Genomic DNA, 24,163 nt, shown 5'->3' on the forward strand with positions numbered 1-24,163 from the left:
CTATGGGATGTTAAATATTCAGTAGCTCCTCTTACATAGTAGAAGATTCAGGCCTTAGCCTTGTATAAAAATAAAAATTTTCTAGCTGTCAAAAAGCTAGAAAAAACATACAAATCATCCAGTCCTGCTCAGTAAAACCAGCTGCTGGGGTTACGTGTGCCCCAGGGCAGCTTTAATTTGGACATGCAATATATCACCATAGGGCTACTTGATCAGAGTTGCAGTCTCAGGAAATATTTTCAGGACTATTCAATTTCCATTAGCAGTTTCTCCAGGATATATTAGACACAAACTGGGTTTCCTTCAATATCAATCATTCATGTTTTCTCTTTCATCCTGTCTTTGCTAAAATGGGATTTTCATGGAGGCTGTGAAATTGCAAAATTTAGTCTGTTCTATCATTTAGACTCCTTTAATGGTGTTTTGCAGCCAATGCTGGGTAGGGAGCCTCTCTCCACCCTGGTGCTAGAGAACACCTAGTGGTGTTCAGTATTTTACCTTTCCCTTTGGAAGTTTCCTCCCCCTCTAATCCCTATGTCTTCCTGCACACCTTGACTGATCTTCCTTGGCATCCTCGCCTCTCTGTTACCGGGTGCTTTTGCTCTGTTCCCCAAGGATGCAAGCTGGTTACTTCTCAAATGTTTGAGAGCAGTAACTTCTCCAGAACCAAGGCTAAAAATTAATCATGACTTTCACAGAGGTCTGTGATGCTGAAAGAATGCAAATACTAGTTATACCTCCCAAGGTCCCTCCCAAACTGAATTAGAACTGAATTAAAACTACACATTATTAGACCCATACATAATGCAAAGATGATGAAACCTGAGAAAACCTGCTTTCTGAAGAGGTTACAAATTTGTAAATACTGCTTATTTTTGCTTGTTGTGGAGAGAAACTTGAGGAACTGGAGAAGCTTGAGGAACTGAAATGTTCTCACAAGGGGCAGCTGGTGAGACCAGCTGGTGATTCACGGGATTTGAAAGTTCTCTAAGAAATGGACTTTGCTGAACAAAGACCCCCCCAAAAAAACCCTCAAAAAACCCAACCAAACAGAAAAAATAAACTCCAAACAAAGCATTTCAAAGAACAATCAAAACCCATCAGTGCTCATAACTCTTGCATGGTTTAAGTTCTTTGTAACAACAACGAGCTTGGTTATCAGTGTTCGTATTTGGTCACTTTACTAATTATGTGATTCAGCTTTTCCAAGCAAACTCTTGGAATTTCCTCCCTCTGATTTGTGCGGGCATTTCTCAGGGCCAGTATTTCCCCCCATTTAGCTAAAACAAACAAGAGCTTTCTTTTTGAAAGTATTTCAACATCATGAGATAAATTTCCTTCCTCCTTTTAATAGCTTCAGGGCTCCCCAGGGGGAAGTGCCAAAAACATTATTTCCTTCCAAATTCTAAGAGAGATACAATGTTCTGGTAGGTGGTGAGATTAGATTACAGTGAAATTAACTATTGCTTTCCAGCTTTCATTCTTCAGGCTGCTCTTACAAACCTGTTGCTTCAACTCACCTGTGGTGTTTATTCACCTTTCCCCCTGCTCTGTGCCAGGCAGTCGTGGAGCGCACGGAAGCCGCAGCGTCATTTAATGACAACCCCCAACCGAAAGCCATAAAATCCATTAGCTCATGTGATCACTGCTCTTTAATCCTCAACCCGTGGGGAGCATTCCTGAGGACAGGGCATGAGCTCTTAGGATCAGAAATGGGATCACAGGCTCTGTCTTGAGCCTACTGTGTAATTTCCAACATGAAATGAGAAGCCCACGCAGCAGCCCGGGGCACGGGGCGAAGCAGCGAGGAGACTGCGTGTTCAGCTGCTGTCCATCTCAACCACTTCCTCCAGCTGGCCCATTTTGGGCATTTCTTTTATGAATAAATAAGTGAATAAATAAAATCAGCTAGCTGTGTCTGTTGTTCACCCTAACCACAACAGGGTGGATTGATAGCTTGTAGACGAGGATTTTGAGGAGATATGGAGAAAGTGTCCTTGGAGATTAATTCAAGGACAGCACTCTAAGGAGTCTGTTGCCCATTTTTCAAGCGTTCCTGTGTTTATTTACTGAAACAACAGGAGTAATATGACATCATAAATCTTTTAAAAATTGAAATAGCAGTGCCAGTCTTGAAAGATTAATAATAAGGAACGCCTTTTAGAGTGTGCTCATGGAGATGTAATATGAATGATTAGTGTTCTTGAACATTAGAATTACAGTGTATAATTGTAATGTTATAGCGGTTATATAGAAGCCAGAGATCCCTTAATGGAATACATTGTGAATTTAATTATTTACATGGAAAAATCAGGGCTGATATAGTCACTGAATGATAAAACAGTTTTCTACATTCTGAAAATGATACAAAGGAGCAGCATGTCTATCCATGTTCATTATTTAGCTAGTTTTAAATTCAATAACTGATATCCTTTGTGCTCTAGAGCTTGGAGTGTCTTTTAGGCTATCTTCCTGCAAGGGGTACCATAGGTGCCAAAATTCATTGAACAAGGATTTTGCTTGCAGGAGCGTGGGCCCACGTCAGGGGCCAAGGCTGGTTTCTGGGGCAGAGAGGGAGCTGTCTGTCACCAAGAACCAAGGGGCCACACAGGGTGCTTTGCCTTCTATTCCTTCTGCAGTGGTGGTTTCAAACCTGTTTGGTAGAATCACACCCAGCAAAAGCATGATGAAAAAAGTATGTATATATGCTAAGGAGACACATTTCCCCAGGCTGGATATACATACAGCCACTCAGGAAAAACCCTAGGAGTTCTTCAGCTGCTCTTACAACGTCAGCAATATTGAAAGTAGTTTCTGGGAAGAACAAAACACCGCTCCCCTGCACAAAAGGCAGGATTGTGTAGATTCAGCATCTCTGTGCCGACAGTTCTTCCTGTGTTTGCCACTCTCAGGGTGCACCTTGCAGGGCTTCCCAGGTGCCTGGGTGTGTGGGTGTGTGCCTCAGACCTCCAGTTCAGCCGAGGGGCTTTGCAGGCTGGGCCGTGCTCAGAGCGGCTGCAGCACTCCAGGGATTTCGCTGGCGCCCGTGAACAATTGATATGATAGCAAAGCAAAGAAAGGAGGATTTTTAAAATCCTCTCATCACCAGTTGAGGGACTCATCATAAAGCTATCAGACAGAATTCAGCAGAGTGGAAATCCCCGCTCCAATAAGCCCTGGCCCTGGAAGGCAAGGGATGCAAAGTTCAGGATGGAGCTTCTCTGGCTGGATGCCCTGCACTCCCTCACGCCTGGCTCTCACCGCTGTAACTCACCTGTGGTGCTGCACATCGTTATTGTTCGGAAAAGAGCATCAAACCAAATTGAGCTGCAAGCCATACACACCTCACCGTAGGCTTTCTCTTTAGCTGCAAAAAGACTGCAATTCAGTGAAACACTAATTCCAGAAATCCCTGGTGCATGATCCTGAACGTGGGTGTGTGTGCTGTGCGTACAAGGAAATGTAAATGCATTGTATAAGAGCACATTTGTTAACACAGTTTATTGGCACACTTATTGGCAAAGCATACATAAAATACAGTTGTATTATATAACACACTGACTCACTGTGTCTTTACATGATGAGTTGAACATATTAATATGTAAATGAAAAAATTAGTTTCTTTTATAAAGTTTCACATAAATACACCGGAATAAAAAACAAAACAAAACAAAAAAGTAAAACAAAAAATGAGGGCTTTACAAAAATATTATACAAGAAATATACTATGAAAAGAAATAACAACAAAGCCAACTCAGATACAATAATAAAAACACAAAAGATTTAGATTTATTAAGCTGCCCACAAAGTTAATGGATTACATGGCTTTAAAATATCTGGATCGACAGCAATTTTACAAAGCATAAACTCTCATAGGACTGGGTGTCTTTTTCCACATAAAAATATTTCTCATGTCTTTGATGAAAAAAAGACATTTCTTGTTTCAGTATTTTTATTAAATGATGGATAGAGTATCTACTGGCATCAGCTAAATGTAAATTAAAAATGCTGGATCCTTTAAATGATTAACTGATGAAAGAAAAGTTAAAGAATGAACAAAAGTTACTTTAAATACTTTTCCTTAAAAGCTGATCTTTTTCTGAAACAAGAAATTTCAGGTGCAAGTTGAAAAGCAGAAAATATATTACAATTGTAAAAAGTTTTACATAGTTATGTTAATGAGATCCTGAGCACTGATGACTTGTTAAAATATGGCCATTGTTTGATGAGGAAAAAAACAACCCCTTCCAATAAAATGCACTGTCAGAAATTTGCCACGAGATGCTGTTTAATTTTCAATTATTTTAATTGAGGTCAGTGCCAGTATCTAGTTGTATGACAATACTTCCAAAGAATGTATATGGAAGTTTATACAAGAGTTTTCCCTAACGAAAAAAGTTGGATAGCTTTAGTTTAGAAATAGATACTGTATTATTTGAAAGGTGTTTCTTTTAAATTTTATTTTGAAGAACGCTGTGAAACAGTAATTAATAACCCACTGAGGTACTTTACAGTGGGCACTGCTGCAGAATAACCTATTGGGAAGCTTGTGGTGTGGGGTTTTCAGATTTAGTCTCCTGGTTAGCAGGAGGTTTGCTGTTCCACGGGCTGTTATTTCCCAGTGCAGGTGAATTGTTGAAATCTTCTTCATCATCCATGCCATTTGCTGCATCATACTGTGTATTCTCTAATCTAGTGATAAGCCTTTCGTCTTCATCCCCAAATTCGCCTCCCATCAGAGTTGGTTCTCCTACCACCATCACATCCTGTGAACAGCACCCAATATTTGTTATATGGAAACCTTGAGAGAGAAAAAATCAACTTAAAAAAATTATGTTAGAGAATTTGCATCTCTTTAACTTTGTGACATTTGAACAACAGAGTTAAAAGTTCCCACCTAATTGGAACAAGGAGAGAGGCTTACACTTTATTTCTAATTTAATTAAAAACTATAACACATCTCTATAGCTGCATGCTCATGGCTCTGGATCTCAGAAACCCCAGAACTGAAAAGCAGGTAGTCTGAAAAATATGCCTGATTTTAAGCAAGTAAACAGGCTATGAAACTGTCTTTAAAGTTCTCCTTGAAATATTTAGCGTTTATCCAGTAAATCCTTCCTGAGCCATTTTCATTGGAAAGGCACCAGGGTGTATCTCAGTTGGAACCTGGTGATAGGCATGTTTTAAAAGTAGTTTAAAAGAAATCACATTTCTTATCCTCAGACTTCTCAAACATGGAGCACAGCACTCTAATAAAGATGGTAACTCTCTTATCCATAGCCAGCCAAGCCCTTTTACGCATCCAATATACTTGACATTCTGCTACTTAATTATGGTAATTAATTTAGGTAAAGTTTTCGATAAAAACAATGTTCACACTGATTTGACAATTTGCATAGCTAATTAAGTCATTAGCAAAAACCTGCTGATTGCCAACAAGCCCTGAATTTACCATCTGTTATTTCATGGTGCCTGTCACCTAACTCCATGTAGGCAACCCTGCCGCCAATCTGTGCAGTAAGAGGACCAATCTGTCCAGCTGGTACCGTAAAAGCAAGATGAAGAGTGCTAATTATAATTACACTGATGAAGCTAGTACTCATCAGAAACTAAAGCATGCAAGAAAGAAAGAATCCATCTAATCACTGCTTTAAGTACAAATTGTCCTTCCATGAAAACAAGTAAACCGCCTACTGTACTCCAGTGCATCACAGATTTGCTGCAAAAACCCTAAGCAGCATGGGATAGAAAGGTGCAAACTTGAGATTGGAAAGCAAAGGTGCAAAGCCAGAGAGCTCTCTTGTTCTCTCTGTTCAAGGGAGAATCAGGCTGCTGTGCCAACAGCTAAAGAAATATGTGGGATGCATCTTTTCATGCAGCTCAGGTGTCAGGGCATCAGGTAGTGCTTGGTAGAAGTGCAGTAATTCCTGATGTGTAGCTTTGTTCCTGCTGATTTAACAAGCCCTTCCAAGAATCCTGATGAACAATGGATTCATTTCTTAAAGGATCTGTTCCTCCTTACGAATGTTAAAAGCAAACAGAAGACAAATGTTTGCATTTAATAAGGTTTCTCTTTAATCAGATATCTACTTCCTTCACCACAAAACAATACAAATTATTGCCTGCAAGTGTTTACACTATTTCTTGAGATCCCTCAGTGAAGGCTGGCATGTTACAAAAGAATGTTTGTGTCACACTTTCAGCCTGTGCTATGTAAAAAATTTGTGAGTATATGAAAATTGTTACATTATTTCATCTTCACTTTGTCTGTTTTGTTACTCCATATATCCATAAAATATTTTATTAAAAAAACCTCACACACAGCTTTGTGACATAGAGGTTTAAAAGAGCTTTTAAAGGTGTTCATAAGCAAAAGTTTATTCTAATTTATCCCATCCCTCTAAACAACAGGCAATATATAGTGTGCACTGCTGAACCAGACCGGATCCCATGGTACTGCCAGAGCATTAATGACAAAAGAGACCTGGCAGAGGACAGCGAGTTGGGTGTGAGTGTGCAGTGTTATATGGCAGGCAAAAAGGACCACAGTGGCTGAAACACAGAATCACAGACCGAGGTGGCACCAGTTGCTTTCACTTCCACCTCCTCAAGGACGGGCCTCAAGCTCTCTGTTGCCATACCAGCAAGAGGTCAGCGACTCGGATGAGACTTGGACAAGCACATCAAAAATCACTATGGGGTTACAACAGCTGGCTGGGGAGGCCATGTGAAAGAATTAAATATGTATTATATCCACCAAATGATTGGGAGGGGAAATATGCTTAACAGCTGCAAGTGCTGAAAGGAAGACAATCACTTTAGGCCAATCTGAGGAGATGTAGACTAGGGTACTAAGATGGCACTAAGTAAACAAAAATGTAATCCTCTTTGCTAAGACAATACTCCTGTTCCTGATAATGGCAGGCTGAGGATTAACAATCCCATTGGAACAGTGCTAGTTTTACTGCTCAGGTCACCTAACACTAGGCCAGGAAAAAATCTCAATCTGTGGTAGGAAACATTCGTGCATCAATGGGGAGATGTTCAATGACCTTCTAAGTATTTCCACCTCTCATTTCTCAGGTTCATTTCAAATATTATTCCTTTTGTATAATGACTCCTACTGAGAGAACAGTTTGCACTTGTATTTCCCTCTATGCTATCTAGTCTCTCCCCCTCTTTCTCTGAGAATTGAAGTACAATTATATTGTGTTTAGTGGAATTTTCCCTCATTCTATTTAAAAGATAGATATCACAGCATTCGTTACAGGACATCTGAAAAAAAATTCTTGACAATCTTGCCATTTATATCAGGCAAAAATAGTGTCTCAGGAAGCGCACATGCTGTTTCCTCCCCAGAGGATTCTGCTCCTCAGACTGAAAGCTGAAGACCCCACCGAGTGCACCCATTGAACCTCCACTCACTAGATCCCGTGCAATGACCACCAACCTCTGAGGAGGACTGGAAGTGACTCCTTTTAGAGCCCCTCAATGCTTCTCCTTAAATTGGCCAGTGGGGGTCACTGCTGTTGAATGACACAAGGCTCCATCCCTCCCAGGGTTGAGGCTGCAGCTCTGGAGTGCTCCTAGCTCCTGCTCATGGAGTGAGAAGCAGAATCCAAGAATTAAACCCTAGTCTCTTGCATGGCAGCACACACTGCTATGGCCTAGTTATGGTAGCACATATTTGACTAAATTAGCTTAAAAAAGATTTAGACTGTAGTCACTCAATCTTATTAATTTACTCTGTGATTAGTAACAACATTTTTGGTCAAGGAATGTCTCATGATAATAAAATATGGTTGTAGTGAAGCACTGTAAATAAAGCAGTGGTTGTTTTACCTTATGTGATAGAAATGTAGTATGTTATAACCAAAAAAGCAACTTTCATGTATGTCATACCTTTCATCCTGTAATAACCCTAGTTGCCATTCAAACTAAAATTGATGCATGTAAACTATACACAGAGATCACTTCGTACAACACTCAAATGCAAGCACTTCTACTTAACAGACTTGTAATTTCTAGGTTTCATCTTTTTTTTCTATACCAAGCCTCAAAATTTAGCTCTTCCCTGCCCAGTTATGTGACTGTGCTTTTTAACTTGGGATCATTCTATGTCTAAACAATGTCTTAGTGAAGTCTGGAGGTAAAAATATCTGGTGGGCCACTTAAAATTCCCCATCCCTGAGCCTGCCATATTTGCTGCTGTTAAAATGTAGCCTTGCTCAGTGTGTCACGGTGATCAGTTCCTAGCTCTGTTGTCACAGCCCCCAGAAGTAGACAAACAGTGCTTCACAAGCCTAAGGTAATTAAAATGCCTGGCACTCTCAAGTATATCATTCAAGCACATCTCATCCTCCAAGGACTGAAAGTTGCACTAGTTTTAGCAGTTAACATGCTTCTAAGTGCTAAGTCAAAAGAAGGGTTCTTCCTCCTGCTTGCCTTCTTATGGAATTTAGTGGTAATTATTTTAATAATTGACTTTTTAGCTCCTTGGCACAAAAATTATTAATGACTGAGAGCCCCACTGCTGCCCACACCCATAATGGTCACTGCTTCCATGAGAAAAACATCAGACTGACGTTGGTATAGAAATGATCCTTAGAAACAGAAATGACATTTTAATTAGGTTTCAGAGTAAACACTTTCTAGAGAAAAATCTTTCACATCTCATCATAATTCTCACTGTTAACTTGACATTCTGTTCTTGTTTGGAATGTTTTGCCTAAAGCACAAAAACTGGAAACAAAGTTATTCTCTCTCATCTCCCTACTACTAAATCTTAGATTCTGAATTTCATGGTTTTGAGACATGGGCTAATTTCTGACACTTATCTCTGGCCCTGGAACTGTAGCTCTGGTTCTACAATATCCATTACAAACCACCTAAACCTACCCCATTTCTGAAACACGTAAGAGATTGTATTGCTCCCTTCCACATTAGCAGGTTTATTTATGGATTTGGTTTCTGAGGAGCTTACAGAGAGCTACAAAGAGAAAGAAAGATTATTGAGGTATGTCACTTGCTTAGAGTGCAAGGAGGTTCTATTTAAGACTCTGGATGTAACAAAGAATGTTTCATTTACTCAGTGGCATGTGGTGGTGCTTTATTCTTTCCAACACATGGTATTTCACTGGGTTCATGTTTACAGTATTACACACAACAAGATCTTCATTAGTAAATGATAGCAAAATCCACCTATTAATTTCTGTGGTGATGACTGGGAGCAGCATAGAGCAATGGTTCTTAAGAGTTTGTGAGAGTTGTGGATTGCTATCAAGTTTCAAATATATGAAAATGGACCAATGTGCCTTGCTTTAATTAAACTTAACAGAGAGTGATATTTAAGGAAAAATAGCTATATGGACACCTCCTGATGACCTTGCTTATGCCTTTAATCCAAAGATCACAGTATACAAATCATTGCTCTACAGTACAAGGGTTAGGGCTTTCAAAAAGTTTTATTTGAAACAGAAGAACATGTAAAATGCTAAGGAATATGATTTTAGCCAGTAAGAAGGCTTGAAAACTGAGCAAAGACTTGGGAAAATATTGCAGCTAACTTCAAATACTGGAGGAAATTATTAGTACTGTATAAGTGGTAAGACAATAGCATACCCAAAATAGGTAACTAATTTCTTTAAAATGGTAAGGCTAACATTAGAAAGGCAGGTTTTCTATGAACTTTGAAGAAGGGCTCTTGCCCATCTTTGCTCTTTGTCTAGAGGAAAGTGGAAACTGGTAACTCCATGTTCTGCCCAAAGAGCCTTCCAAAGATCAGATGTGATTGAGAATGTGAACAGATCCAAGTTTAAATTATTGGCATCTGCTGAGACTAAGGCAGCTGAGCAGACTGCAGTTTCTGGGTCCCTGTCCTGTCTGTTTTCTTTATGCACTAAAACCAGTCAATGCATCTATGGGAAGCACTGGCAGTACTGAGCCTGCACCCATGAGAACCTGAGAAAGAAAACTTCTAGTGAGAAAAACATTTTTGTACTTGTGCTATTGTTTTCCTGACTTTAGCAGTACTTAGTTCTACTTCCACCACACTACAGTGTGTTGCCTTGGCACCTACAGGACCAGGGTCAAAAGCATCACTGGACAAGCAACGGGCCAACACAAGAATGAGCTGTGTGGTGCAATCGTGGCACACTGGCTAACTGCATTTGTGTTAAGAATGTAGGAAATATGTAATACATAGTAAAGGTATTAAATTGGCCAGAAGGGTCATATTGACAAGAGATACTGAAGGTCTGCAATCAGCAGCCTGAGAAGCAACAGAATCACAGAAACTACTGTTTATCCCACCATCATAAGAGAAAATGGGTACAATACAGTGTAAGTGACTGTCAAAAGGACAAAACTTTTTGTTTTATTTACCACAGTTGAGGAAGTATAAATAATAGTTACAGATAAGAGAATGGACTGAGACTGAACATTTTCAAATTCCCGATGAGAGGGAAGATACCCACCCACTAGCAGAGACCCCTCAAATGCTTTTATGGATTGCCATAAGAGATGTATCAGAATGTGTCAGCACTGTGGAAGTGCTAAGAAATTTAAGACAGCACAAGGAGCACAAATGATACTGATCGATTTGGCTTCAACAACTGAGCTTCAGGATGCAGCACCAACCTCACCCATGCATGGAAACAAAATCATGCCATTTCACTTTCTGAGCTTGGCTCTGTACTGTCTGCACTGTGCCTGCCTGGACAACTGATCAGAAAATAATACAGGTGGAGGAAACGGCACAACCTCCTCCTTCTACTAGTCGAAGAACATCTATGTGACAAGGAACATTCCCTCATTAATCAAGGTTTGCTCAGCCCAAGGTATTTATCTGAAGAGCTGGAAGGGGCTGTGCGGAAAATGACAAAACTCTGAAGTTTCAAGCTTTGCCATAGCTGATGGTAATTCTGTTTTCTGGACGCTATCCTAAATGTGGGACATTTACCTCTCCAGGCATGAAGACCTCATTAAAGAAACAGAAGTTAATGGTGTGAGTAAGAAGTGTGGATGAGGAGTATGGTGAGTTCACGTATTTGCCAGAGTGCATGCAGCATTAATATAGGAGCAAAATGGAATAATTACTAATGTCCTAAACCAAGAAACATCACAAAGAACAGAAGCTAAGAAAACACCGTTTAATCAGGATTAATTTACTATCAAAGTTAAAACAACACAGAAGCATAAAAGAGACAGAAAATTAGATGTGATTCTGGTGGAGGCACTGACTTTGCTGGCAGGGAAGAAATCATTGGAGAAAAAGAGAAAGTTGGAATACAGGCCCTCATATTAATCCAGGGTTGATATAGATATGAGCTCATTGTGGGGCTCTCCAGAGATGAGGATGAGGAAAATGGAACTGAAAGTACCTCTGGTTATTTGAGCCATCTGGATAGAAGATGCAGTGATTCCATTCCTCTTCTCTAATAAGGAGAGGGGAAATGCTTTTAACACAGAAAGTGAATGATTTCAGTAGGGTGGGGTTTTTTTTCTACTGAGCAGGAAAGCCCCATTCACAGAAAGCTGTATGGCCAAATGAATATTTTAGTGAATTGAAAACTGCCAAATTGTGTTCAAGGATCTCTTGTCTTCTTGCATGTAAGGGAAACCAAACATTAACTACTAAATGATACACTTTAAGTTACAGTTATTGGAAAGAAACAGAAAGCAAGTTACTGCTACCTGCAGCTATCTTCGGAAAGCAATGACAACAAGGTCCACTTCAAAGAATGCATAATTTTGAAGAAGTGTGGGATAACATCTCTTTATTAAGCTGAAAAGCGTTGAATAGTTTTACACTGAAATATCCTCCTGCTAAAATTATTTTGAGTTCTGTCTACTCTACAGGGTGGCCAAACCATCAATTCCATCTGGTTTGCTATCTTTGCTGTGGGGAAGATGGGAAGAGCTGTTAGTATGTCAAATCGAACAGCTAAGCATTTTCCCCTTTGCAGATGGAAAGGAAAAGTGTCCTAAAAATGGAACCTGATCCTCCATACAAAAGAGGTTGGACCATTTTGCTACTCTGGTACAGAAAGCAAAGAATATTGAAAAACATTGAGTATGCAACATCCTGAAAGTAAATGGAGGCTAAAAAGTCCATCCCTCATATCATAATAAACTTCACCAATATGTCTCAGATGCTCAACTATCATCTCCATCAGAAGAGCAGCCTTGGCTACTTCATCTGTCAGGAGTAGCCTTCAGCACCTGAAGTTACTTTCAATATCGTGGAGTGACAGGTAACTTATCAGAGGGCTCAGTCTCATTCAGACATTCGAGTACACACAGCTACCACTGAAGGCAACAAAAGTCCTCTCTCCAGGGAGGAGCAGGCTGAAGAGAGGCAGGGGGTCAGACTGTAGTCCAGGGTGTAGCTGACAGAAAATGATTCTACTGTCTTTTAAAGTTGGAGACAGCTGGTTGCTTGGTTTTGCACTTCCTTGCAACTTTTCCTTAAATATGGTTGAATATTGATCCAAAGGTTTTTCTGGCAGGCACCATCAGTGTCTGGGGCAGAGTGGTGCCTGCCACCAGGAGATCAGGTAGTCAGCCTTCTGACTGCTTTGTGCTGCCAGAAAAACACAGAGATGCCTATATTAGGGAAAGAATCTGACTCTGGGGATACGAGCCATGTGAAAATTTTAATATGACAAAGAGGAAATACGAGTTTAATGTCCTGAAACCCCAAGCTTTAAACTAGTGGATTGCTAAATCAGTTGCTAAACAAAAATCTTCATTTCATGTCACTGGTGTTAAGTCTACTCTTTTTTTTTTATCTGGGTATTCAGGCTTCCTAGGAAGTGTCTGCTTTGTGCTAACAAAACAGCGATATTCTTTGTCAGGTTTTAGAGGAGACCTAACCCCTTCCAATCTGCTGACCAGAAATCAAATAAAAATACCTGCATGTTATTCCCAGGATATGACTTGATGCTTCTTATAATATCAAATTACTTTCTCAAGCTTTAAAATGCATAAGCTATCTCCTAATTGACTAAGGCACACTTTGTCACAATTTGGGGTCTGATTACCCCTATATGTGACTAAAGCAGTAAATGTGACATTATTAATGTGCTGATACAGTTAATACTCTGGAAATGACTTGGTGTTTCCCTATACAATTAGGATGTCAACAGTTACAGCTAGCAGGGTGGATAAGCTGAGAGCCACATTCCAGAGAATCTACCCTCTGCAAGTGGGGTGATTGGACAAAGGGATAAGCTCTGCAGGTAAGTTAAATCATAACCTGTTCCTGTTCAGCATCTGAACCTGGCACCAATTAGAGGTCAGGTACTAACAGAGAGAGACCAGCGGCTTCCTCAGGGACAGCTGTCCTGCTCCACTGGGACACATCCTCGCTTAGCACCCGGCAGATGAAGTCTGCAAGGCTCATGCTATGTCTAAAAACACGAGGCCTAATCTGAGTCCCACCACTAGAGGAGAAACTCCCCCTGACAAAAAGGAGAACTGGCCCAGGCCTTTAAAAAATCGCATCTGATCCTCAGGATACTTCTGTTTGAGGGTCCTGCATTAAAGCTGGACTGGAGACCATCTTCTTCACACCTCTCTACTAATTCCCCAGCTTCCACAGCACACTGTGCAAGATTGCCTTTTCCTTGTGACAGTTTTGGCTCAAGAATGCACCTTTTTTACAAAGTATGGAAAGAATTAAAGCACCGTGATTCAGGCCTAAAAGGAAAGTGAGACTTACAGGTACCTGACTTGATAGACTCAGGTTTGCAGCAGCTGACTTTTTCTTGCTGTTGGTACTATTTGCATTGTTCCCAGCACTACTGTTGGAAGTGCTGCTGGTAGAGTTTTTCCTTTTTCTCCGTTTGGTTGTTGGTTGTCTTGTGGGTTCTGCTGCAATAAAATGATAAGAAGGAAAGCAAATGGCAGATACTGTAAATCATGAATTAAAATGGTCCATGAGAAGAAGTAAGTGCTGAAATACTTTTTCAATTAGTTTTAAATTGCTAAGTTTAATAGTAACAGTTGTGTTAGATTTAACATACAAACCGTAGGATGATATTTGGACCCAAACCAATGGAATCTGCTCTCAATTTTTTTCTGATGGATTAACAAAGTTTGTTAATCCATCAGAAAAAAAAAAAAAAAAAAAAGTTTAACAAAGCATCATCCCAGAATTGTCTATAAAGGTATTCAAAAACATTTTACTTATGGGAGTATCATGATAATGGTCATTATGGTCAAAGTGACTGTGGAACTTGCTGAAGGTCACATAGCAAGAAGAGGTGCAGGTCTCACTGTGATGTAGGGTACAGCCTCAAATGACCCAGCCAAAGGCCAAAGGAGCTTCCTGCCCTACTGCTGCCATCCATGCAGCAAGCAACAAGCAACCTCCCTTGGAGTTCCTCCTACATCCTGTGTGGGCTTCGCCCCTGAACCTGCTGCTCCCAGGAGAACCCATAAAGTGTGCTAATGCCATTGCCCTGCAAGCCTGCAAAACTCAGACCGCATCAGGACAATTTTGCACAGCTTTGCTTAACCTGAAATCAGAGAGGGGCAATTGTTCTTCTCAGAATTTGGCCGGGGCACCTATGTGAACACTCATATACATGAAAACCTTTATAATCTGAAAAAAGAGAGAATTATTATTTTGAGGTGTAAGAGGAAGGAGATTAGGTCCAGGCCTGTAAATAACTTGATATTAGTCTCAAAGACAATTAATTATGAATTGTAGCTGTTATTTCAGAGTCACAGCAGGAAACAGGATTACATAAACAATGAATTCTAATGGAGCCAGTAGGCATTTTGCATTCCATTTACACATATTTTTGCACTAAATTATATCCTAGTCATAGTGAAGCCATCTCAGTGTGCACACCTATAAATCAGTTTTGTCAGACTGAAATCATAAAATATCAGAATAATTTTCAATCTTGCTTTGGGAGCATTGTTAATTTTTATTACTTTCCTTTATAAGTAAGCTTCCCATTGCTTCTCTATTAATTTTACTATAAAATAAGTGGAATACTGGAAGTGAAACATACCTGGTGGGGCCACCATTCTCTGCCATTTTTGAAATAAGCAAGTCTTCAAACAGTCTCGAGGACTTAGATTGTAAGTTTTATGTCTTGACATCAGTTCCTGCATTGGCTCCAGTATTACACACAACTGGAAGAAAAATCAGAATAAAACAATTTTATGCAAGCAAAGCCTCCGCTGATCAGTATTTACATAGCTGGAAATTTTATATATATATATGTATTTTTTACTCTTGCTAACACAGCATGCCTTGTAAAGTTCAGTTTAATCTGCACATGAATTGCAAATCAAAATTCTGAATTGGGAAAAATTTTTCTTGCTATTTATTATCCTAGGAAATCTTTGGATATATCAGATAAACTTCAACTCTAGTCTTCCAGGCTACAGAGATTTCAGAAGACTATAAAATGTTCATGCTTCATTGCCAAAGCCTCAAAGATTAGTCAAGAATACAATGCTCACAGTGGACTATCATTCCCATACAGCAAAATGTGTTCTTCTGGCCTGCTACACACCACAATGAGAGCTTCTTAAAAATGACCTTTTATTTTGATATTACATCAATAATAATTGATAATTATTATTAATATCCAGATAAATAATAATAATCCAGATAATTTTGGGTTTTTTTTGTTATATGAGGACTAGAAACTCTCTTCCTATAATATGAATGACACATATGAGAAAAAAAGAAGCATTTTATTTTTCTTGTCTGCTTGAATGCTTGGATATATAAGATAGAGATTTCTAAAAACATGGAATTTCAAACACCTTTTTTTAAATAGAGTCTAATATATTTTCTATCTGTTCACTTAATAATTAAAATAATTGTTCACTGCTTTCTACTCCTGTTAGCACAGCAGATCCAGCAGAAAGAGCAGTGTTGCTTTCTATTCTCTGCTGTTTATAACCACACAATCATTTCCAGCCATTAAACCTCAATCAAAGCCATAGAAGGCTACAAAATTGCACACGTGTAACTGAGGGTTTACTCTCGTTTGCCAGAGCCTTGATTTTTAGGCATCCTAAATGAGGAGAAAAATCTGGGTTGACCTACAAGTCCTGCCTGAAATTTGTAGGGCTGGCACATTGGAGGAAATGGTTCCTTACTTGCAAACTGAGCACATATGATAAGGAAGTTGCTGGCACAGAATAAGCATGGGGCCTGCATGCCATTTTTAGTCACTTTTCAAAGCAGAACTGTGTTTAGAAGCAGGGACAGGTTTGGCTTGTTTTACCAAGTGAAGTAAGGCAACAAGGTGATCAAATTATTAGAAGTTAGAATGGTAACTGAAGAAAGGTGTAACTTAAACAAAGACTTGTTTTGAATTATTTACTTAATTTTAGGAAGTTTTGCTGAAGGAGTATGTAGGATTTACTTCAGCAGGAGATGTTTTCCCTTCATTCTTTTACAGATATGTAAGACAGGAGACAAATTCTTCTCTCTGGGCTGCAGAGCTGAGCAACGCCTGCTCCATTCTCCCCACGTGCACCCTTCTCTCATTCATATAAATGGAGATGCAAAGTATGCAGAGAAAATAGCTGAAAGGGAGCTGCCATGAGGACTGAGACTAATTCAGCACTTAAATATTACTGTGTATTGGCACTGCTGTTTGATGAGCCTTTCATTAACAGCAGTTAAAACAGAGATAACATAAAGCAGCAGGGAGAATGAAGAGCTTCAGTATGAGAAATTATTTTTTTCCAACTGCAGAAATTGAATCTGCTGTTGCCTCATTGACATTTTTCCTATACAGTTTTTACATATTTTTTGTAAATATCTACAAGATAGTTTAAAAGACAGAAAGCTGCTATCAGAGAGTGTAGTCTGGGCTTGGATTTTCATCTAGTTCAATATTCTAACAAAAATTAAGATCACCAGGTCTTAAAATATATGCAGGATCCAGTTTATGCTGTGAAAAAGGTGTTGTATGTTGAATTTGTATTCAATTTATTCTGAAATGTGCAGGAGCTGGCTCAGGTTTTATGTATATGTGTGTGTATGTAAGAGAGAAAGAGATTTGTTATCATAATGGACACCATTGTTTTGGCTCTCAAAAGTCTGGGTTTCTGGCATGGCTGCCTAAATTTTCTCATTATGAGCTGATAGCAGCAAGAATGAAAAAGATATTTGTGATAATTCTGAACAAACTAGTTACCCTGGGCAGAGCACTAGAATTACATAGCTCTGCTGCTGCTGGGACTAAAAATATGTAAATATATATGTAGGTTCTTCCAACATTTCCTTAGGGATGCTTTATTCATTATATCCTTACTCTTCCCTAGATATTTATTATTGGCAACAAAGAGAATGTTTTTTCTTTATCATCTTGGCAAAGATGTTTGCTATTGTGCTCCAACCATAATGTGCACAGAGAACTATGCTGTCCCCACTGCCTGTGGATATCTTGACTGCTAATACTGTATATAATCTCTTTCACTTCACACACAAGATTAAAATGGAATACAGACCCAATATGTAGAAACGCTTGACTGATCTCACTTGTGTAGAGAAAAAAATATGGGCACTGAGGGCCCTACTCTAGGACATGGGAAAGTCTCATTTTCTGGAAACTTGGGAGCTGTAACCCACTCATGAATTCTTCTGGTTTTTGAGGAATCCACAACCATTTCCTTCCTCTAAAGTCTGAAAATTGTAAGGTCAGCTTTGGATACTTGAGTAATAGAAGGGCATTGAACTCTGTAATTTTAAATGCATCTCGCTCCTGTGAATTGGGCATAAGTGTAAAATGAACTGGATTAAAAACGATGGATATTGAATCTCACAGTCTTTTTCAGTGACCTTTGAGACCTACTTGAAACCTAAAGTGACTCAAACCCAAATCCTTGAAAAAGGAAATGATTGTGCTCCAATTATCTTGAGTCCAAGGAACTTGCCAGTGACAATCAGTAGCTTGGTTTTTTCAAAAAATCCAGATTAAAACTGAGGGAACAAGATGCATTTAAAAGCTTGATTGGCTAAAACCACCTGCTGTCTTTAACCACTGGTGAGCAGGTAACTGGCAGGCTGGGTTGACAGAGTGGGTTCTTAAAACAAAGCTAATGAAATGTTTTATAGTCCTGCATTCATTGGCATATAGAAGAAGCCTGAGGCTTAAACTGTCTATTCCCCACAGATCATCTAGTCTCCCTCTGTGAGATTTCTTCAAAACATCCATTTTAACATTTTTACAAGCACTGGATAATACCAAATGTACTAGTTTTTACTATAGTACTATATTAATAATATTTGGAACACCAACAAAACCAATCTCTTCTACAAGCAGTTTCTTCACAGCTTGAAATCAGTCACCCAAGAAAATAGCCTAAAGACCTCAAGAATTTAGTGAGGTGACGATGTATGATTACAGAAATAATTTCTACATTCCCATGAATACAGAAGCTTTCATGGCAATGCTTGACAAAACAGATATTTCTGAGTTCCATGCCTAGGCAACACTAGAGGTGGGATCCATTTGCCTGTGCACAGGTGTCTAGTGCCAGCTGAAATGCCCTAGATGATGCTGGATCTCATCCACCAGACTGCTCTTCCTGTCCCAGAAGGACAAAGCTCCATGTGGATGTTTCAGGCACTAGAATGTGTCTTAATTGCGTGTGCAGTTGAACAAGCCCTAAAGTTCAAAGAAAAATTATGTTTGTTTTAGCTTTTAAAACGTATTTGGAACAATGTGTATCATAATAGATTATGTACTTTCCCTCTGCAGTACTAAAACCCACTGAAAGAACTCCACATTATGCTTAGTAACCCAATATTATTAGAATTGGTTTCTAGCCATCTCATCTGAGCTCATGGATGTCTGACCATTGCTCATTGCTGTTCCACTGTCAGAGCTGTGGGGTGGAGCCAGCTCCAGGGATGAGCACAGTGCTTCACACGGAGAGATCACTGGCATGAGAAGCTTCTTCTTGTGGGTGCCCAGGACACACTCATGCACCCCTTTTGGTGCTATGCAGACTGCCAGTGACTTTCCTGGAGTTCCATATGGATCCTATGGACAATTCATCAATTAGAGGGCTTGTATCCAACTTGACAAAATGGTAATTCCCTTGGGGCTCAGCGAAGTGAAAATAAGGAACATAATAAAGCACATTTGGGAGTTGTTTATATGAGGAGATAGTGGTGGCACTGCAGACAAGAGTTAAAGGGTTCTGAGAATATGGATCTGCACACAATTTCCTGTAATATCTCAGATATCAGCAGAGTCCAAACTGGCCCTCGTCAGTCAGGGGTCATATTCAGCTCTAAGATCAGTCCAGTCACAGCAGGAATAATTTTATCCTTATGATTTTTGTTCTAATGCTGGATTTTTATTCCATTCTGAGAACAAATGCTAATCCTGGCAGCACTGAAGATTTGCAGGAAAGACCAATGTGAAAGCTCTCTTTTACCTTTTTCATACCATAAGCTAACGCCTTCTATTTCTAATTTAATTAGCGATTGCCCTCCTCAGCACAGCCTCTTGCCTCCAGGAGGGTTTTTGTGTTTGCGGTGGGGAAGGCTGCTCTGCGCTCGGTCCTGCCGGCGCTGAGCTGCAGGTGGCAGGGCTGCCCCAGCCAACAGGCTCCCCTGCCTCCGTGCCAGCAGCACAAAGGAACGGCAGACGAACAGCTTTTCAATGCTTTTTGCATTTTAAAGAGAAATCGGCGAGCCTCGAGTCTTGCCATATTTAGCTGGTGACACTATATAATCACCCAGCCTTAATTCAGGAAACACATCTGGTCAGTAAGGCAGGTGACCATCAAGTGCCATGGTCTACTAAAAATCAGCAAGTTTTAAGCATCTTCCCACGGCTGCCCATTTTGTCTGTATACATATAACTTTCACTAAGTACAATTAAAAAATGGAAATAGCTACAATTTTTCATGTAGATGACAGTTACAAATGTTAATGTATAATGTAACATCAGGTTTTTTTTCTGAATGAACCAGCAAGGAACCATGCAGCGATGAGAGTGTTCCCTGAAGTTCTACTGAAACGTAATTTTAACTCTTTGATGCTTGAAACTTCTCTTGGTCAAATGCCTGCATTAATCACTTGAAAATTATAGGAACTGTTGCATATTCGGAGCACATGTTGATTTACAACCCTTCTTAAAAGTGACAAAACCCCCATTTGAATGGGAGTATTAATCATTAGCTAATATTCAGGTAGGATGTTGACAGAGAAGGTATACCTGGAATACAATATGCAGCCTTGAAGAGATTCAGTGCTTTCTTTTAGAGCTCATTTTTTATCCTCCACAAAGACTGAGTTATTAACCAAGAAATCTAAACACAACGACATTTTATTTCTATGCTGAAATGCAGTCTTCCCTCTGCACACCTTCTGTGTGCTCTAGAGAAAACAACTCCAGTTAATGCTGCTAGAGGAATTCTGGCCCCAGTGCATTTCCCTGGGAAAGGTCCCATTTCTTCAGTGGGGAAGGATTTCTGAAAAGAACTGAAATGTCTCTGCACATCCACTGCTTTATGCCCATCCACAGGTACACTTTTCCAGAGGTCCACAATATGTTACTGATACACCTGCAGTGAGGAAGGGGTCACACTGTGGATATTTTTCCTGTAAAATGCTATACCTGGAAGTTTGATTTCCTGGAGTGGTTTCAAATCCCTGTATGAGTGCCCTGGATCCCCAGCAGCATGGCACTGAAACAGGAAAGCATTGCTGCAGTCCTCAATACAGTTCATTCTTTGGAGTTAGAAACAGAGAAAGATTATAGCTGATTTTAAATTTCTTTGCTCATGCTTGTTTTTCAGAATTAATGTAAGTTTCATTCCACTGCAGAACAGAGGGAGGAATGAAAATTTCCTAGGAACATATTGCTGCTTCTTTCGCTGGCCGGCTTGCAATTCACTGCTCAAAATAGCATGTGTTTTTTAAGGATCACATGTGAATACAGAACATTTTCATCTTAAAAACCATCTTTGTTTTCCATTAAAAGCATGGAGATATAAATGAGAAACGTTTTGGGGTTTTTATGAAGTGAAAGAAATTAGTTTTTTTTTTTCCATACTTGTTTTCTAGAAGGGAATGCTTTGGCTTTGTTTTAAGCTCTTGCCCAGTTTGTCACATCAAATACAAGCCTCTTCTGTCAGTACATTTCAGTGGTTCAGCTATATCCATGGTCCCTCCCTGCAAGATAAACTTTAAGCCAAAAGAAGGGGCTTTGAGATTCCCATCACTTAACTTACTATTCTTGCTACCTGCTTTCCCTTTTTGAAGAGCCACTGTGCACTCCTGCTGAGATGTGGGACTAATAAATGTTCATTGTACATCCCATGTAATGATATACATGGAATAAATAAATGTTCAATTTTGACAGTAGTTAGTGTAGCAAGCAGCAAATACAGTAACTGCTTCAACTTACATTATAAACCCTGTTATTTTAACCCAAATATTCAAAATCCAGTCTGCACAGGGTCATTTATTTTAGTGAAACCTTAGATGATCTTTGGGACAGAATGAAAAGCCAGCTCTTAACCCCAATAGCTTAAGTAGTTCAATACCCCAGAGTAATCCCTAGCTTGTTTACTGTGACTACTGTTCTCTCCATATTTCCAATTCCTTCTGTGCTAAAGATTTTTAAAATTATCTGTGTATAAACAGACTGAAGTCCTTGGTTTTGCTACGTAGGTAGGAAATAACATGAGTTTTATAATCTACAAGGAGGTGGGAAACTGCTTGGAAATATGGTATAGGCATGCTTAAAGAAATTGTTTTAGACTAGCTCAGGGCTCAGCAAGACAGCATTGCATCAGGTTGAACTTGGCTCGTATCTTAAGTACATTTCCAAAACCATATGGAGTGGATATTTTGTGTTAGCTTTAAAAAATACAGGATGAGTTTCTGCAGCACAATACCATAGCAAAAGCAGATTCTGGGACAAATTCCATAACCTGAGATTTACAGAGTCTAGGATATACTTAATAGCTGCCACTCAGCACAGGAGAAGGCTCCATGTTTTGTGATACCATGCTGAGTCAAGAAATATTTGTACTTGCAATCACCTTAGAAGCTAGGAATTAGAATTTCCAGCTTAACACTTGCAATATTAGTGATCATTTGCATCTACAGATTATTATTTGTAAAATGACAGATATGTATATATATTTTACAAAATACTGAGCCCCTTGTTCTAAAGAGATTCCTATCTTAACTAAATAAGAGGAAAAATACTAAGCCAGGAATAATTTGGCAATAGACAGGTATGCACATGAAAGCAACAATTTCATGTGCCTATCTACAAGTCCCTTGAGGACTACTGATATATATTTAAATGGTTCTCACATGCTGACACTTGAAAATATGGCTGTTTTGCCTGCTGCACATCATACAAAATGTCATTAATTTCATTGATAATTTGGTTATTTAGGAAACAATCCTGCCACAAGGCTCCTGGCGTTCACTATTCCTTCTATGTGTGTTGCCAACCCTGGAGGATGCAGTGGGATGACACACAACTGCTGAAGCTACATGCTGGATTCACTAGCAAATACTCAGCACTCAGTAATGTTTATTCATCCTATGCTATGCCCTGAATGCCAGTCTAGGACTCTCCAGTTTCTCACTAACACCCAGAGGTAGCGAATGATTTCTCAATAATGCAGTATTCAGCTGCTCAATTGCTCCCAAGCTACATAGCTCATCATGTTTTTACACTGTTCTGTATCTGCAGCCATTTCAATTCCCAGCAACAGTGATAATAGAAAGAAGCAGCATTCATTTCAGGTAAGACTAAGCTTAAAAACATGTTTTTTCAGGCAAATAACTATGAGTGGATATGAAACAGATCTGAGCACAGCCATCACCAGCACTGCAGCTAATTTTAGTTAGAGTGTTGCACCCCAATTTCTCCTTTCCTTATTTATTTATATTATTATTTTTTCTTTTTTTCTTTTTTTTTTTTTTTCCTCCCCCTTCTTTACATATCAGCTACATAACAACTTGCACCATTTTCCTCTCCCCCATGCGCTCTGAAGCAATTCAGGTGACTATGGAAACTTTGTTAGCTCTTGCAGCTATTAATTCTGCCTTTCCTTGTGGTGGCACCATGACAGCATCAAAACTGTGCACTTGGTCAGCAGGGAACCCAGCTTCTTCTACAGGGCAGAAAGTTTCTTTCTCCTTGCATCCCAGCAAGAACTGCAGGTTCCTCACTCCCTGCAGTGTGCCCAGGCTAGCAGAAGGGCTCTGGCTTTAACAGTTCCAGAGCCAGGAAAGCATTCCTGTCAATGTCCCTGCTCCTTCAGAGCTGCTGGTGAAGTACCATGCAGATAGCTGAGCACATTCTTCCCTGAAAAGAACCTAATTTGAGGGCCTATTTCGCATCATATTGTATTAAACTAAGCATTTCTTACAGTGGATATGATCAGTCTTAGTGACATCTTCAGTTTGTAAGTAACGAGTGGTGTGAAGCACCTTCAAGATGCCACATAATGAATGTTGAGCTGGACAGATGTGCTCTCCTTTCCTTGTCCAAGGGGAAGCTGGAGTGCATTTGTGGAGATGACTTTGACACATAACTTATTTAGTTATCACTTTAGTCAGTTCGCTCATCATTACAGCATGTACTGGAAGGAATTCTCTTTCAGAATATTCTTAAGCATTAAAAAAAAATAGTTTAGGGCTCTCAGTCATTGCTGTTACCATTTGATAACCCTCTCCCTCCCAACTCTGAAAAGTTTTTCCATGTTATAATGCTTAATCTTTTTATTTAAGATCCATTGTTTAGAAAGGGTTTAGAAAGGAGCACCACTGTTGGTAATTTTATTTCTGTCTATGAAGTTTTAATACCGTTTAAAAAAATTATTTTTATTTTTTTCATTCTTTGCAAGAACTTTGCAACTTTAAACTCTTCCTCTCATTACCCAGACATTAAAAGAATGTCCTTTCAGCAAGTGCTCTTTTTCTTATTCACCTTCTGTACAACGGGGAGATGTTTTGAAAACCCCCTCCTTCAACAGTATTACACACAAGCCTTACGGGCTTTTAAATTTGTTTCCATCAGCTGGGCTCACAGTTCTTCCTACACCAAAGTGAATAGTGAAGGTTATCTGCTTCCTTACCCTTTCCTTCATGACAAATCAGACAAAGTAAGGGCACTTGACTTCAATAACATAA

General features: G+C 39.4%; 1 protein-coding gene across 19 annotated transcripts in view; it reads right to left on the bottom strand.

Moving 5' to 3' along the window:
• Nucleotides 1-3,476: 3,476 nt before the first annotated feature.
• Nucleotides 3,477-24,163, bottom strand: part of LDB2 (LIM domain binding 2) — a 389,815-nt gene continuing 369,128 nt past the window's right edge. For 4 of the 19 annotated variants that reach the window (XM_086890201.1, XM_086890200.1, XM_086890199.1 and 1 more), the window contains 3 exons: nt 15,027-15,150; nt 13,724-13,872; nt 3,477-4,766 (listed from right to left, as the gene is read on the bottom strand). In XM_086890201.1, the coding sequence (XP_086746327.1) occupies nt 4,536-4,766; nt 13,724-13,872; nt 15,027-15,150 (504 nt within the window). In that variant the 3' untranslated portion in view covers nt 3,477-4,535. Of the gene's footprint in view, nt 4,802-7,450; nt 7,594-13,723; nt 13,876-15,026; nt 15,151-24,163 lie in introns of all 19 variants that reach the window. The other 15 variants (XM_086890196.1, XM_086890202.1, XM_086890195.1 and 12 more) reach the window with 9 other exon arrangements.

Source organism: Cyanistes caeruleus, chromosome 5, assembly GCF_971803275.1.
Source record: "Cyanistes caeruleus chromosome 5, bCyaCae1.hap1.1, whole genome shotgun sequence".
Classification (NCBI taxonomy): domain Eukaryota; kingdom Metazoa; phylum Chordata; class Aves; order Passeriformes; family Paridae; genus Cyanistes; species Cyanistes caeruleus.